At 34.6% G+C, this 15,382-nt stretch overlaps 2 protein-coding genes across 2 annotated transcripts; one reads left to right on the plus strand and one right to left on the minus strand.

Annotated features, from left to right (window-relative positions):
• The first annotated feature begins 236 nt into the window (after positions 1-236).
• Positions 237-6,140, plus strand: LOC105128628 (probable mitochondrial chaperone BCS1-B). Its single transcript, XM_011030378.1, has 2 exons — positions 237-249; positions 4,347-6,140. The coding sequence occupies exon 2, from the start codon at positions 4,433-4,435 to the stop codon at positions 5,942-5,944; it is 1,512 nt and encodes a 503-aa protein (XP_011028680.1). The 5' UTR covers positions 237-249; positions 4,347-4,432; the 3' UTR covers positions 5,945-6,140.
• A 198-nt stretch (positions 6,141-6,338) lies between these two features.
• LOC105128629 (uncharacterized) lies at positions 6,339-15,115 on the minus strand. The gene is made up of 12 exons (XM_011030379.1): positions 14,477-15,115; positions 14,288-14,398; positions 11,834-11,920; positions 11,691-11,728; positions 11,527-11,608; positions 10,220-10,326; positions 9,861-10,020; positions 8,596-8,688; positions 8,307-8,430; positions 7,838-7,880; positions 7,528-7,716; positions 6,339-7,448 (listed from the first exon to the last, which is right to left on the minus strand). The coding sequence occupies exons 1-12, from the start codon at positions 14,843-14,845 to the stop codon at positions 6,704-6,706; spliced, it is 2,148 nt and encodes a 715-aa protein (XP_011028681.1). The 5' UTR covers positions 14,846-15,115; the 3' UTR covers positions 6,339-6,703.
• Between the last annotated feature and the right edge of the window lie 267 nt (positions 15,116-15,382).

Below are 15,382 nucleotides of genomic sequence, written 5' to 3' on the forward strand. Positions count from 1 at the left end.
CATGAAAATGGCAAAGCTTGTTGCTAAGTGACAATTAGAAATAGAAATAGCCCTGTCTTTATTGGTCAAACTCTGATTGCCCCCAAGCTACAACGCTGGATATGTGAGATATTGCCAAACTAATAAACTGATTATCTTTTTGTTCAAAATGCAAATAGAAATAGCTTTTGTACATGAATTAATAGTCTGTGATACATCTCATTTTGAGTAAAAAATGAGAATTGGAGTACAATAAAAATTCAATTTTGTGTAATCTCATCAAACAATTTCATGTAGAATAACACTATAAATTAAGGGTGTTTTTGTGAACAAATTGTATGTTGTTTGATAAGTAAAGATTAGAAGAGTATTATAGTACTTAAATGCTGGTTGTGGTAATGAAATAGTAGTAATTTCAAAGATGGTGATAGTTATGATAATGATAATAATATTACTAATAGTGATCATGACATCATTTATTTTGTAATTTTGTGTATGTCACAAGTAAATTCCTTTTAGGACATTCATTTCATAGGATCATTGAGCTACCCAATATTATATATAAATAATATTGGTATTTTTAGAAAAGAAAAATTTATAAACAATTAATATGGATGTAATTTTTAATTAGAGTTGTAATAAATTATGTTCATTTGTAAGATTGTTGATATATTGATTAGACTTTTCTTATAAAAAAAATTACTCAAATTTCTACCGGTCATAGAAATTAAGTAAAAATATATGAGAGAATAAAGGGTATTACATGTGGAGTTTAGGGAGTCCAAGTTCATGCTAGGACCAACTTGGAAGTAGGTTTGGAACTAAGACTAGAACTAGGTTTGAGACAAGATCAAGTTGAAGTCATTCGAGGTTTAGCTTGGGACTGAGTTTGAGAAGCTCGAGAATCAAGTCTAGGCCACCAAAAGTTCAAAGTTCAGGTTGGAACCGGGTTCAAAGTGCCCGTGGTGTGAACCTTAATCGATTTCAAGTGTTGAGTTTATAACCTCAAGGATTGTATATAAAAGATCAATCATAGTAACTTAAATATTAATTTAAAAAAAAAATTTCAATGTTATGGAAGTGTTTTTGGGTATAATGATCTAATTGATACATATACATACATATATATATATATATATGAACTAAAAGAATTGTAAAAACTAATTAAATACTAGAGTAATATTTTATCCAGGTTTACTATTTTATACGTTGTTATTTATTTTTGCATGGAGATTAATTCTAGTTATTAAGAAGAAATATTTTTTATTTTTATAAATCCATCATCTAAATGCAACTTAATTATATTAAATATAAGAGGAAAAAGTTTAAAGACAATTTACAATAATCTCCTTAACGTGTTATGAAAAAAAAAAGATTAATTACCATTTAAAAAAAGTTCTACTAAATCATTTAAAAAATTAAGGAAAGAATATTTATAAAATTTGAATAAATAAAAATAATGAAAAGTAAAAACAAAAAAAAAATTAACCCATTTGTTTGGCCAAATATTAAAAAATCTTACATTCATATGCATTTTTTAATATAGTTTTTGAAATCATCCTTTGTAGCCTCCTTAATGGAGACAAGTTATTTACTTTAATAAATGATTTGTCATCCGTTGGATTTTGTCTGGTCACTTCTAATAGCTAAAAAATAGATATTCAAGTTTTCAAATCCTAAAAATTTATTTTTTAAAGGTTTTTTTAACCTCAAAAAACTCCAGGAATTTTAATTAACTGATTTCCAATCCCAAAACACCATTTAATCATTATAAAAAACAAATTAAACTAATAAAAAAAAATATGGTCATTAATGTACTTTTTCCAACATAGTTAAAGGACAATACAACCTTAACTGAATTCCTATAAGAAAGAAGAACTCATTAACACTAAAATTGATTTTTTTATTTGCTAAAATGTGGCAATTCAAATATTTTTTCTTTTTAATATTTTTTGATGACTCTTTCTCATCACTCAATATCCAAGGACTAAAATATGAAAAATAAAGTTTGGGAATTAAGTATAAAATGTTAAAATAAATAAAGTTGGATAACTAAAATTAAAAATGAAAAACAAAATATTTGTTCAAACGAAACAGTGCACCCAAGTTTAGGTGAATAGTAATTTTAGTTTATCTTATTAGGTTATTTGTACTTTACTGTAGGTTGGATTAAAAAAAGTTTTTTGAATATAAAAATAAAAGAGAGAATACTAATATTGCTAATGTATTTTTTATTTCTAAGTAAAATTTTAATAATTACTTTTAAAATCTAGTTAGCTGACCGCACTTTGTTGTGGGTAAAATGAAAAGTTCTTTTAATGCAAAAAATGAATGTGTAAGTGTCTCCAAAGTGTTTTTGATGTCAAGAAAAAATCTTTATTGCAAATCAAAAATTTAATCCATATATTTAATTAAATAAATTAAAAATTATATATGTCAAGAAATTTTTTTAAAAAAAAGCTAACACTAACTAAAAACTAAAATAGAAAATTGAGAGAGAAATATAAATTAAAATATTTGATCTTGTAATATGAGTTATGACTCAATTGGGTTTAATACCTTTGTTTATAGTAATTAATTCTTTATTAATTAAATGATAATAAAATTAAATACACACATTGAAGTTATTGAAAAAAATTAAAGGAAACAAGATATTATGTAGGGTTGTACAAAAAGAACAAATGCTAATATTACAAAAAAAAATGTTATAATTTTATTTGAAACCAAAAAAAAATGTTATAATTTTATTTGAAACCAAATAAAAATTATATGCTACTCTATTAAAAATGTCACAATTTTCTAATTAATTTATTTTAAGTGATTTTAATTAAAATTAAATACTTGCTAAGTTGTGCACCCTACATTTTTAACTAATCTTAATTTAAATTTAAAAAATAAGGTTAAAAAAAACCCGAATGTTTATGACTAAGTAAACCAGCATGTCTGATTTAGTAAAAAAAAAAATCTAAGTATGCACGAGCTTTTTACATAGACTTTTCTATTGTTTTTTTAACCTAAAAAAGAAATGCATGACATATCATTTACCCTTATTTTTTTCCTTAAAGGTTAAGCTACATAACATTTCATTGGTTTATCTAGAATTTGCCTCTAAAGTACACAGCATGTTATTGGTTTATCTAAAATCTATCTTTAAGGTGCATAACACATCATTGATTTGTCTAGAATCTACCCATCAAAATAATGATTAGAAAATTAGAGGAATTTTTTATCTTAAAAATAATTTTTTAAACTCATTTTCACCTAAAAACAAGTAATAAACACCCTTAGAATAAAACAAAAAAAACTAATTTATCAACAAAAAATACAAAATCAAACTTAATTTTTTTTCTCAATTCTGATTTATTTTTTCAAGTAAAATAAAAATTTTAAAAAAACTCAATGAGACATCTCTTGTCAAACAAAACTTATTAACTAAGATCATTTTTTCTTCTCTTTTTTTTGTCACTAAATTTAACAAAACCGGCAACTTTCTCTTATCTTTACTGGCCAAAATAAAGATGAAGACACCACTTTAGTGGTTACTTCAAGTTTTGGAAGAAAAAGCCAGAATGTACCAGCTAGTATCCATAAAATAAAATAAAAAATATGAAAATTTATGAGAAGAGACTGATCAAAGAAAAACCGAGATGCAAGTTTCTATATATAAATCTGTGTCATCAAGTCTAATTCACTCTAGCCCCTTAATAATTAATCTATGAAGCCGTATTCTCAAGAAATTGACAGTAACCTTACTCTTCTTGATTGACGGAAAAGTATGAATAACTAATTAAAGCCTTTCTGATGAGGATTGATCACTGGCTATTGTAAGAAGCTACTGTTCCTTCGATAGAAAGACAAATGAGAATCGTGCATGCATTCCCATCATTTGAAGGCACAAGTGGTCCGAAAGTGAACAGAAACTGGCCAGTTTCTTACACTCTTTTCCTACTTCCTCCTCGCTTTACATAGAAACTGACAAGGCTTGCATGGACTTTTACTATGTATTAGCCATAGATTAATCAAACTGATCAGATATGAAAAGGAAACCACTATAGTTAGGCTAGAAAGGACGTTCCCAACTGTCCATTTTCTACGAAATTAAAATCCCTAGCATGACTCGTTCCTTAACGTTTCCCTCTTAGCAAATGATGTGGTAACCCTATACGAGAAAAACAAAGAGCATAGCACATTTTATCAAATAATCTCTTGCTGGTGTGGATTTCTACTTTTGGGACCACTATCCACTAATCAACACGCAAGATATAGGTGTCAAAAGCTTTGTTGACAAAACATGACCCACTGGCCATTACTGTATTTCTCTTTCTTTTCATACCTATTTTTTGCTATCCTCGTCAGTCAGTCCTTAGAAATGCAAACCCATCAAAGAAGAGACTTGCATCAAGTCCTTAGAAACACATCAGCGCTTTACCATTAGTCTGGAGAACAAAAAACCATGATTGTACCTCAAACAATGATCGAGATGTGGGCAACAATGGGTTCAACCATTGCCAGTTTCATGTTCATTTGGGCTATTATTCACCAATACTGCCCCTACGAGGTTCGTCTCTACTTTGGCAAGTATACACAAAGAATCATGAGCTTTTTCTATCCTTACATTAAGATATCAATCCACGAGTACGCTGGAGATCGCCTCAAGAGAAGCGAAGCCTATGCTGCTGTTGAGGCATATCTTAGCATCAACTCATCCAAGTGTGCTAAGAGACTTAAGGCGGAGATGGCAAAGGATTGCAGCAACTTGGTGCTTAGTATGGATGAGTATGAGAGAGTGAAGGACGAATTTCAGGGTATCCAAGTTTGGTGGGTTTCAAGCAAAGTGATGCCACCATTACAATCCATGTATCCTCAGCAAGAGAGAAGGTATTATAGGCTCACGTTTCATAAGCGCTACAGGGGGGTCATAAGTGAGGTTTACTTGAAGCATGTAATACAGCAAGGGAAAGAAATTAGGGTGAGAAATAGACAGAGGAAGCTGTACACAAATGGGTCTGGAAACAAGTGGCATATCTACAAGCAGACCATGTGGAACCATATAGTGTTCGAGCATCCTGCCACATTTGAGACGTTAGCCATGGAGCATGCAAAGAAGCAGGAGATTATAGAAGATCTGGTGACTTTCAGCAAAAGCAAGGATTTCTATGCCAGAATTGGAAAGGCGTGGAAACGAGGGTATCTTCTTTACGGTCCACCAGGGACCGGAAAGTCTACCATGATTGCTGCAATGGCCAACTTGTTAAACTATGATGTTTATGATCTCGAGCTCACTGCTGTGAAAGACAATACCGAGCTAAGGAAGCTTTTGATTGAGACCACTAGTAAATCTATCATAGTGATAGAAGACATAGATTGCTCGCTTGAGCTGACTGGTCAAAGGGATAAGAAAGAGGAGAAATCTCCAGATGAGGACAAGGAGAAGTCAGAGAAAGAAACTCGCAAAGAACATCACAAAGAAGAGACTGGCAGCAAAGTGACACTTTCGGGGTTGTTGAATTTCATTGATGGGATATGGTCTGCTAGTGGAGGGGAGAGGCTTATTGTGTTTACTACTAATTATGTGGAGAAGCTTGATCCTGCTCTGATAAGAAGGGGAAGAATGGACAAGCATATTGAGCTCTCTTACTGCAGTTTTGAGGCATTCAAAGTGCTTTCAAGGAATTACCTGAGACTTGATGCACATCCTTTGTTCGATAAAATTGAAAGCTTAATGAAGGAGACCAAGATCACACCAGCAGATGTCGCAGAGAGCCTCATGCCCAAGTCCCCATTGGATGATGCAGAGAAGTGTCTCTCACATTTAATTCAAGCTCTTGAGGAAGCAAAGGAAGCAGAAGAAGTTACAGAGAAGGCTGACAAAGACGCATCCAAACAAAACGCTCAAACAGCTACTAAGGCAGCAGAGGGCCGTGCCAAGGAAGACGCTGCCCAACCACAAGAAAATAGTCACTGAAAAGCCAAATTATGAATTAGCAGTGCCACTGAGTTGTATTAAATCCCATTTAAGTTTTCCGGTCCAAGGTTGCAGAGGTTATAGTGAAGCAGAAAATTCAAAAATCTGCACCTACAAGTCCGTTAGGGTCTAGAAAACAAACTCTATTCATGCAGTTGCATCATTGAAGAATTACAAACATTATGATTTAAAGTAATTGAGTCAAGACTTCTGTGCGACACGCCTGGCATAAAATTTTGAGCATTACAATCACAAAATGGCTATAATTACGAAGTAGGAAAAATGTTAAATTGGCAAAAGAAACATTAGTTACCTTTTAAGCGAGGATGATTCATCACATACAGCCAACAGTCCCCTGACCTGATCATTTTATCAAAGCCATGATCGTGAACGATTAAACTACAAAGCCTGAATATCTAAAAGCCATTTTTTTCAGTTACAAAATCAGTTAAGGTTATTGTACATTAATTGGATAAGATGTAGAACTCCCAAGGAATTCTCATTGACCCATTGTAGGCTTCTATGAATGTAGACATGCTAAAAAATGACTATCTAATCTACGGAACTCTCAGCATCAAGTTGCTCCTTGCTGCAAATCCTAAATGAATTGCATCAAGGTTGTTGCTTCGCTTAGGCCATGGAAGAACTCCGATGGTAATTTCCTCCATGGACTTATCACAAAATTTATAACATTATACTATTGTACATTAAGCTCCCAGAGAAAACAACGAATCTTCTTTTGCCACAAGAGAGGGAACCTCAAAAATCATTTCTATCTTCATCTTTCATTACTGTGTTCAGACCATCATCAAAACCAGAACCTGGAGCTAGTTCGTTGAGATCGAGGAAACGTCTTTTCCTTACACCATCAACTTCATCTGGGACTGGGCTATTTGATTGCTCAGGTGGCTGATTTTGCTCTTTTTGTTCTGTCACTTTGTCACCTTCTACAGGCTGATCAATTTTCATATCTTGTTTGTCATCATTGCCATCAGAATCTTGACTTTGACTTCCAGCTGAATACTCTGCATTCTCACTTGCATCTGAGTGTTCATCTGATACATTTGATTTCTCACGTTTCATTGACTCTGTTTCTGACTCGGACAGCTCATATTGTCGGTAATTAATCTGGTTCCGAGTGCTCCTTCTGCTGCGTCTTAGACCTGACTGGATTTCATCAACTGACCGTAATTTTTTCTCCCTGCGTGTACGGCCTGGAAATTTATTGAATTTTTGGGGCTCCTCACTATCCTCACTAATACTTAAGGAATCCTCTTCTTCATCTTCTTCTTCCTCCTCAACATTTTCATCATCCCATTGATACTCTTCATCCCCTTCAGAGCTGCTGGACAGCCTCTTCTGCTTACGTTTCCTCAAGTATTCATCATCATAGACAGCTTCTCCAACTATATCATCATCACTGTCAAAGCCTGCCTCATTATCTGAAACTGCCTCAACAAACTCTGTTGCTGAATACCGCTGAGGTCTCTGTCTTCTCCTGTTGCTGCCAGCCATTACGCAGTGATAAGTTATGTGCAAGATCAAGGAAACATGATTAGTTTTGAAAGACAGGCTTATCTTACCCCCGATCCAACATTTCAGATTTACGGTCTTCATCCATGTCATCATATTCAAGAGAATCGGGAGATGCGGCACTGAAAGTGCCATGTTGCGATGTGTGTGAAGGACCGCTCAATTCACCATTTGTAGAAGCTTCAGGTTTAGCGAAACCTTCTCTTCTGAGAAAAGGTTCTGGAGACGGTGGTTTACGCCTAAGAAAGAGAGTAAAGAAAGTGAACAACTTGATATTCCATGGTAGAGAGATAAAAACAAATTCCTCCTAGCATAGGAAGAAAAAAACTGTATGAAGAATGAACATGATCAAGAACTTACTTTGTTATTTTGATAGCCTCGTTGATTGACCGATCATAATCATCTGCAAAAATAGTTGATGCAGCAATCAGATTGCCTATTTTTGTATGAGAACAATTATTACTGTAATAAAAACACATTCTCATTACTAAGAAAAGCTCATCAACACAACTGTCTCAAAGCTCAGCAAAACTGAGGTAATATATGCAAGTTTTATTCTAAGATTTCAAGAAAAACAACATATGAGGGATTAAGCTGAAGCAAATAGTTCCCAGTTAACTGTCCAACGATAATATTAGTTCTCTCTTCAACATACCCCAAGTTCCAAAAACAAAACTCCTGGAATGGTATACATAAAGGACTAGGCATTATAGGCAACATCTACTTTGAGAGAAGTAACAGCAGGAAAAATTCATCAGTCAAGAGTAATCAATCTCGACAACCTGCTAAAGCTCTTACTACTGCACAATCAGAAGTTTTCTTTGCTTACCAAAAGTATAAGTGACAGGCTTCCTATCACGGAGAGAACGTCCTGGTGCATGTCCATCCATGCTCAAGAAATTATCAAGAAGTAGAGCCTGCCTGTGTTGCTTTTTCAGCAGCCTTTCTTTCCTCTAAGCAAACACAAGTTTAAAAGGAAATCTGAATGTGATTTCTTTCTAGGATAACATAAACTTAAAGAGGATTTCAATCAAGAATAATTTGATGCAAGAAAGAAATTATTGGTTAATGAAATCCAATTAAGTAAACCATGTTACTCACTAAGCAATTTCCAGTACCTTGTAAACCTTCTCAATCTCAGGAAGCATGTCATTCTTTAATTTCTTCCCCAACGAAGCCTCTGTTCTATTTTTGCTAGTACAGAGCTTCTCCTGCAGCATTTTAAGGACACGGATGAATATACCCCACAAAAGTATTTAGCAAATGGCCATACAGAGGCATTTGGAAACCACCAAGTTGACCAAAAGTATTTTCCACAGTTGGAATACCACTGGCACTATAAGTGTATAGAATTGTCAACCATTTGCACTATCAACACAGCACTCCCGAGATCAGTAGAGAAAAGTTTGATTCAGTGTATCATACCAAATTATTTTTTTAATTTTCCTTTCAAGGTTTTTAAACCTATCAAAGGAACTGTCAGCAATGATAGCTGACCATACAATTGTAGAAGAAAAGGCAAGCCCTTACACAAAATTGAATTACAAATAAAATTGCTATGATTGAAACCATAAATGGAATGTGCGGCACAAGAATGGTATGAAATATAAATCCACCAAATGAGAGATCCAAAAAATATGGAACTTGAGATGGCCAAGGCTCGTAGAGAATAGCATTCACAACATCACCACAACTGGGCATTTCTCATGACCTCTTGACTGGATATGTTTTTTACATTTGAATGAGACAGGAAGTCTCACAATAGACTACCTGTCACTAAAAGGATCCATTACTAAGATGATTCTTCTGATGCACGCTTCAAACATCTAATAGACTACCTGCAACCTAAAGTACATCTCATGCCCATCCACTTTCACCTAACATATGTCAATAGGCAAATGTAAGCATACACTTTTAAGTAAAATCTTGGAATATATAATCTCACCATCGAGATAGAAATTGATTGGTAACTCCACTTTCATTTAAATAGCCAAATTTAATAGAAGAAGCTGAGAGGGCACCATAATATCTAAGTTATCATCACAAGGCTGAAAATCATACAACCTGGCATTCCTGGTGCACAGCATCATTGGATAACTATCTTTCATTCTTTATATTAGTAATCCTCTATTAGATTAATATCTCACAATCTTAACATCCATAATTTAGTTTCATCAGAATTTCCAATAATGCATACCGCCCACTGTGATCAAGGCACATCACACATTCAAAAAGATAAGGAAGGAATGCAATATGAATTTGAATTCACCATGAATGCTGGGTAAGAATAAAAAGGGGGGAAATTGAAATAAAAACCATGACAACCTTGCATCAAAATTTGAACAAAGCACATACACAAAATCATGCAATTAGGGTAACTTACAGAAACATCTTGAAATTCTTCGAAATTAGTTGCAACTGTCTCCCACAGGTATGTCACGTTAGGGATGATCTGAGATCCCTTTGCCTTTGCTTTAAGCTTCACCTCGGTTTTTCTTATTTCCCGGTATAACCTTTGACCAATCATTGGATCATCTTCATACCTGCATCAACAATAAAGCTGTAATTATAGAATTTACACTACACAAAGGACAAAAAACTACAAAATAAGAGAGGAGAAAAAAGATTGAGATAAAATCTCAACTTATCACATAAAAATATACCGCTGATCATTTCAATCACTGTCAAACCTAACAAGCAAACACATTGAATGCTTCATGAGAAGCTTATTATTTCCATTACCAGTAATTAATTCCTTGTGAATCACCCCCAAAACGTTCCTTGCGAAATAATGAAAGTTGAATGCCATGCTTGAGGGAGTTATCAATGTAATTCCGAATATCTTCTTGCTGCAAAAGATTGCTCAGATTCAATTCCTTTACAGTAGAAAGAAGTTCAAAGCAACCAAGATGTTAAAATGTTCAAAGAATAAATAAAGAAACAAAATATGATCCCAAGAAAAGGACAAATGAGAAACCCCAACATCAATTAATTTCTAGCAAAATATCCCAACAAAAAGCCTTTAAATGCAAGATTCTATAGCCAGCTCACAAACTAATTCAGTTTGATGTAAGGAGAAAAATTATGGAAACCTTCAAATGCAAGATTCTATTCGATAAATGGGTGATTGATGGAAGGTTTGGCAATAAGAGAATACTTCTATCTGGAGATGATTAACATGATTAGAAACAAGCACAAGCTGCTTCTAGAATTATGTGTAGAATACATAATAAAGAAATGCATGTAAATTATCCTGTGAGATACATTAGAGAGGAATCTTGTTCTGTGATTACAAGGCTGCCAAAGCTTGGTGATGAAAAAGTATAGGTCAATGAAAAGTAGCATATAGAATAGTGAAGTACATGCAAATAGGAAACAATGATATTGACACTGATGAAAAGAACACATGGCAAAATTTCTACTACAATGTTTCACTCTACAGCAAAATGAGGGGCTCAGTTATGCACGAGACAAATAAACACAAGAATTGAGAACTTTTTTATTCAAGCTGAAGGGGCAGCAAGACAAAACAAATGCCAAAAGAACTGGTTAACATTGTGCCAAAAGCACTTCTCAAAAACCTTCATTTATCTGTCCCAACAAAGAATACAGAGCAGTAAGTCTACCATTGCGTTTCACTCTACAGAAAAATGAGGGCCTCAGTTATGCACAAGACAAATAAACACAAGAATTGGGACCTTTTTTATTCAAGCTGAAAGGGCAGCAAGAACAAAACAAATGCCAAAAGAACTGGTGGTCTTAATTGTGCAGAAACAAAGGAAAAAGTTCTTAGAATGCATCAAAGTCTCCAAAACTTTCATTTATCTGTCCCAACAAACAGCCATCAAGGTATTATGCTCTGTTTTCCATCCAATCCAACTAATCACAACATGAATTTAAAGCTACAATCGACACGTACTGCTGATTTGAAGACTAAAATGAGATCCAACAGGCATTTGAGTGAACAAAAATCCAACATCATTATAGCCCAAAGCAATTATTTCAAATCAAGAATCATTATATATAATCTTTGCTGCCAGTGGCATTACCTCAACACGAATGTCACATAGTGCTTTCAGTATCACCACACGGATCCCAGGATCAAGTGTTTTATACACTTCAACCTCTACCCTACAATATCAAAGTCAAAATACAAATCAGAATCATAAAAAAAAAAAGGTGATCTAAGAGCATCTAGGAATGAAAAACTAACCCATGTGAAGCAACTAAGGGAAGTTCCCCATCTGCAACCTACGACAAGAGACCAAACTCATCTTAAAAATGATGTTCACAATAGCCCCCTCTTCCTTAATTCAATATCATAAATATCAACTAAAAAACAGTACAGTTAGTTACCCAGTGCCACCAGTCTCTTAATTTTCTGCACAAAACAGTAATCCAGGTATCTCGTGTGAGAGCCATTCTGGTAATAGGAGGGATTGCCTAAAAAGAAACAAATCAAAAGAAATGAATAATCAATGTTGCAATAGCTCACATCAACACAATATGAGCTCACTTTCCATCAGGGAGAGGATAAATAGGATCATGTTGCACTTAACTTAAATACAGCACAAAAACAGAATTTGATTTCAGTAGCAGTTAGCTTTTCCAAGCATAATCTATCAAATTAGTCAAACCACGCCTAATGAAAAGTTTCCATTGTCAAATAAGATGACTATACAAAATATCACAGATAGTGTTCTGCCAATACATAATCAGATTTTCCCATTTAAGGTGAAATTTAGAGCATTTAATGGAGGTTGATATCCCATCAATCTGGTTTTTGGGATAACATATTCTAGGAATTACCTTACAGGGGAAACATGCCATTATTGAGGGAAAAGCATGTTATAAAGATAGTATCATTTAGAAAATAGTAGACATACAACATAAAACAGAGAAAAGAAAAGGATGCTGAGGAATATGGAACACATTGCTTTGGCACCCTATCTTCAGCAAATATCAATTAGTTCAAGTAAGTGATTGTACAATGCAAAATAGCAACATGTGAACTGCAGCACTTCCCAACTAAAAGTTAAATATAGATTAATCTTTGCTTTAATTCTAGGATTTAAAACCTCTTTCTTGAAATTCTCAAGCGCAAATTCATACTGAAGAAACCCTAATGAATTGTGTAGCCAATCAGAAATCCATCCTGAAGTCACAGATGAAGATAACTTTGAAAGGAATCAAAAAATTCTCACAAATTACACATATCACACTATAGGATAGAACTTATGTCAGTACTCTCCCATTAGAAAAAGATCATCTTAATATAGTGCTCAAAACTGCATGGGTGATGGAATTATTTATGCTGCATTTTACTCGGGGGAAAAAATGGGAGAACACATTAGCTTAAAGAAATACACTAGAAGCATATGCATTATGCAACCAATAAGCTACAGCATACTTCAGAATCATGCAAAGCAATTATGCACTAGTGAGAATCAAGCAACCTCCAAATAAATGATTTAATCAAAATAAGTGATGATATCAGCATTGGAACTCCAGAAACTTGTGACATCATATCAAATCAGGGCAGAAAAATTGATAACACTGTTCTAGTTTATAAGAAGTTCCTGCGTGAAAAAACATAGGTCACCAGTGCCATTCCCTGTCCAAAATAATGATCCAAGTCATCTTGCACCTTTTTATGATGCAAAAACTCCATATTTGCTTCTATAAATTATGATAGCTAATCACTTTTTTCCTCTCTCTGTTGAAGAAGTATTTGGCAGACATAAAAGAAAGCATAATAACCACTACGAGAATAATTTATCCTCCTGTGGGGATAACCAAAAAACAATAACTACTCAGGCTTATCACTTTACCAAAAAACAATAACTACTCAGGCTTATCACTTTACTATAAAACTTGAGAAAACCCTAATCTGATTTTATGTTAGGCCACAAAGACTAGCCATTTATCCAGCACACATTTAGGAGTGTTTCCATGGTTTACACCTGTATATCATGTTCTGTGACTTTCTGGAGGCAACTAATTTGAAGCTATAGCAAATTTCTCAACGTCTAGGACAAATCTTTCAAAATGTCAGATTTGAAGAGCCCAGTACAAAACATCCACGGATTAGAGATGTCAAGGAACTCCACTGACATCTCTGGTGACCAGTGATACAGAAATTCCTACATGTAATTGTTTCAGATCAGCCTATACCAGTCTTGAACATGTGAGACATACGGTACCACGTAGTCCCTAACAAGTAGAAGCATTTGATAAACATCGTGCATCTAACAATGTACTTTAAAGGTAAAGTTCCATAACTGAAAAAACAAGAAGGCAGCATTTGATACTCCAATTGACACATTAAGAAATAATTTATTATTTGAGGTATTTAATTCCTCAGAAAAATGCTATCGTACATCTATTTCAACCTTCTCTCAACTTCAGAAGCTATTAGACAAGCAACATGACATGAAATTTTCATGCCACATAAATGGTCTCCTGAATACAATCAGCCACAACTAGCTCCCTAATTGTTAATGCAACAATCAACTCTCGCAGCACTAGAAAATAAAAATAAAAATAAAAAACACAAATAATTTGATGCTGCTAACATTGGATCCTCAGCTAATTCTCCACACACATAAAATAGGCATAATATACTAATTTCCCGCTTAATGTCAGCTAATTTACTTCATTTATACACAAAGTGAAAACCTTTGCTATAACTTAAGCTTCTAAGCATGCACAAAAAGCGATATCTAGAACTTGGTTGCTTCCATCCAAACCAACCATAAGATGTTAAATTAAGGGCATAAACCTTGAAGCTGAAAAACAGAAAGCACTAACCTTTAACAAAGGCATATGTATATCCCCCAAAGTATCATTAGGTGTGATCAAAGCTGTCTCAAACTCCTCAGCTGAAAACTCAACTGTTATATTCAATAGATGCCTAAATACCTGCAACATTAAATTTAGGAAATGAATAAAGATGAAGTCTCAAAGAAATGGAGTATAACAAGAAACAAAACAACTCACATTTAAAAAATTGAGTACTGAAGCTAATTCCCACATGGACCGGAGGCTCCACCTCGGCAACTGTGCCGGCTCCGGAGGCGCCACTAGCTGCGTAACGATCCTGCTACTTCCACCACTGCATTGCTCTTTCTGCTGCACCGAAGACTCATCTAAGTGCTGTTGCTGCTCCTGCTTCTTCGGTTTCTGCTTCCGCTCGATTACCGCCAGCTGCTGCTGCTGCAGCCTCGCCGCCGCCCGTATTGTACAAGCTCGCGACGGGCGGTTGCTCCTGTTAACTGGCGGCGTTTGGGTTCGAGCGTCGGCCTGGTTTAGAGGAGCGTCGGCCTCGTTTAGGGAGATCGGAGAAGGAGAGGGTTGTTCACTAGACATGGTTAAGGAGAGGGAGATCGAGAGGGTTTATGTTAGTTAACGTAGGATTACATGTAAACGATCCTCAATTTTTTGCAAAGAGAGAGAGAAGAGAGGGAGGGAGGGAGGGAGAACCTAAGGGTACTAACCATCATCCAATACTTAAAATTAAAATTACTGTTATTACCATGTCTGTGTGTTTTACTGTTTATAATAATAATTTATTATGAGAGTTGAAAGAACGATGCTAAGGTGATTAAGGATGGAAAGACGGGGAGAGGGAACAAGACACTGGCCTAGGAATTTTGGGTTATTTATTACTATTTAACCCAGGGGTCATTTTGGGTTAAAAGCCCTCCTTCTGCTTAGGGTTTTTTTACTGCATTGAATCTGGGTTAATTAGTTAAACGAACGTTGATTAGTTTTTTTTTTTTTTTTACCATACCCTTTCCTGGTCATTCTTTCTATCTTCTCTGGGAGTCTTCGAATCTGTCTAGGTCTTGGTCTTTCCTCGCTCGCTAGGGTTTAGCTACCTGCGACTAGCGAGCTTTTTCGTAG

This window comes from Populus euphratica, unplaced genomic scaffold (genome assembly GCF_000495115.2).
Source record: "Populus euphratica unplaced genomic scaffold, PopEup_1.0 scaffold111.1, whole genome shotgun sequence".
NCBI classification, from domain to species: domain Eukaryota; kingdom Viridiplantae; phylum Streptophyta; class Magnoliopsida; order Malpighiales; family Salicaceae; genus Populus; species Populus euphratica.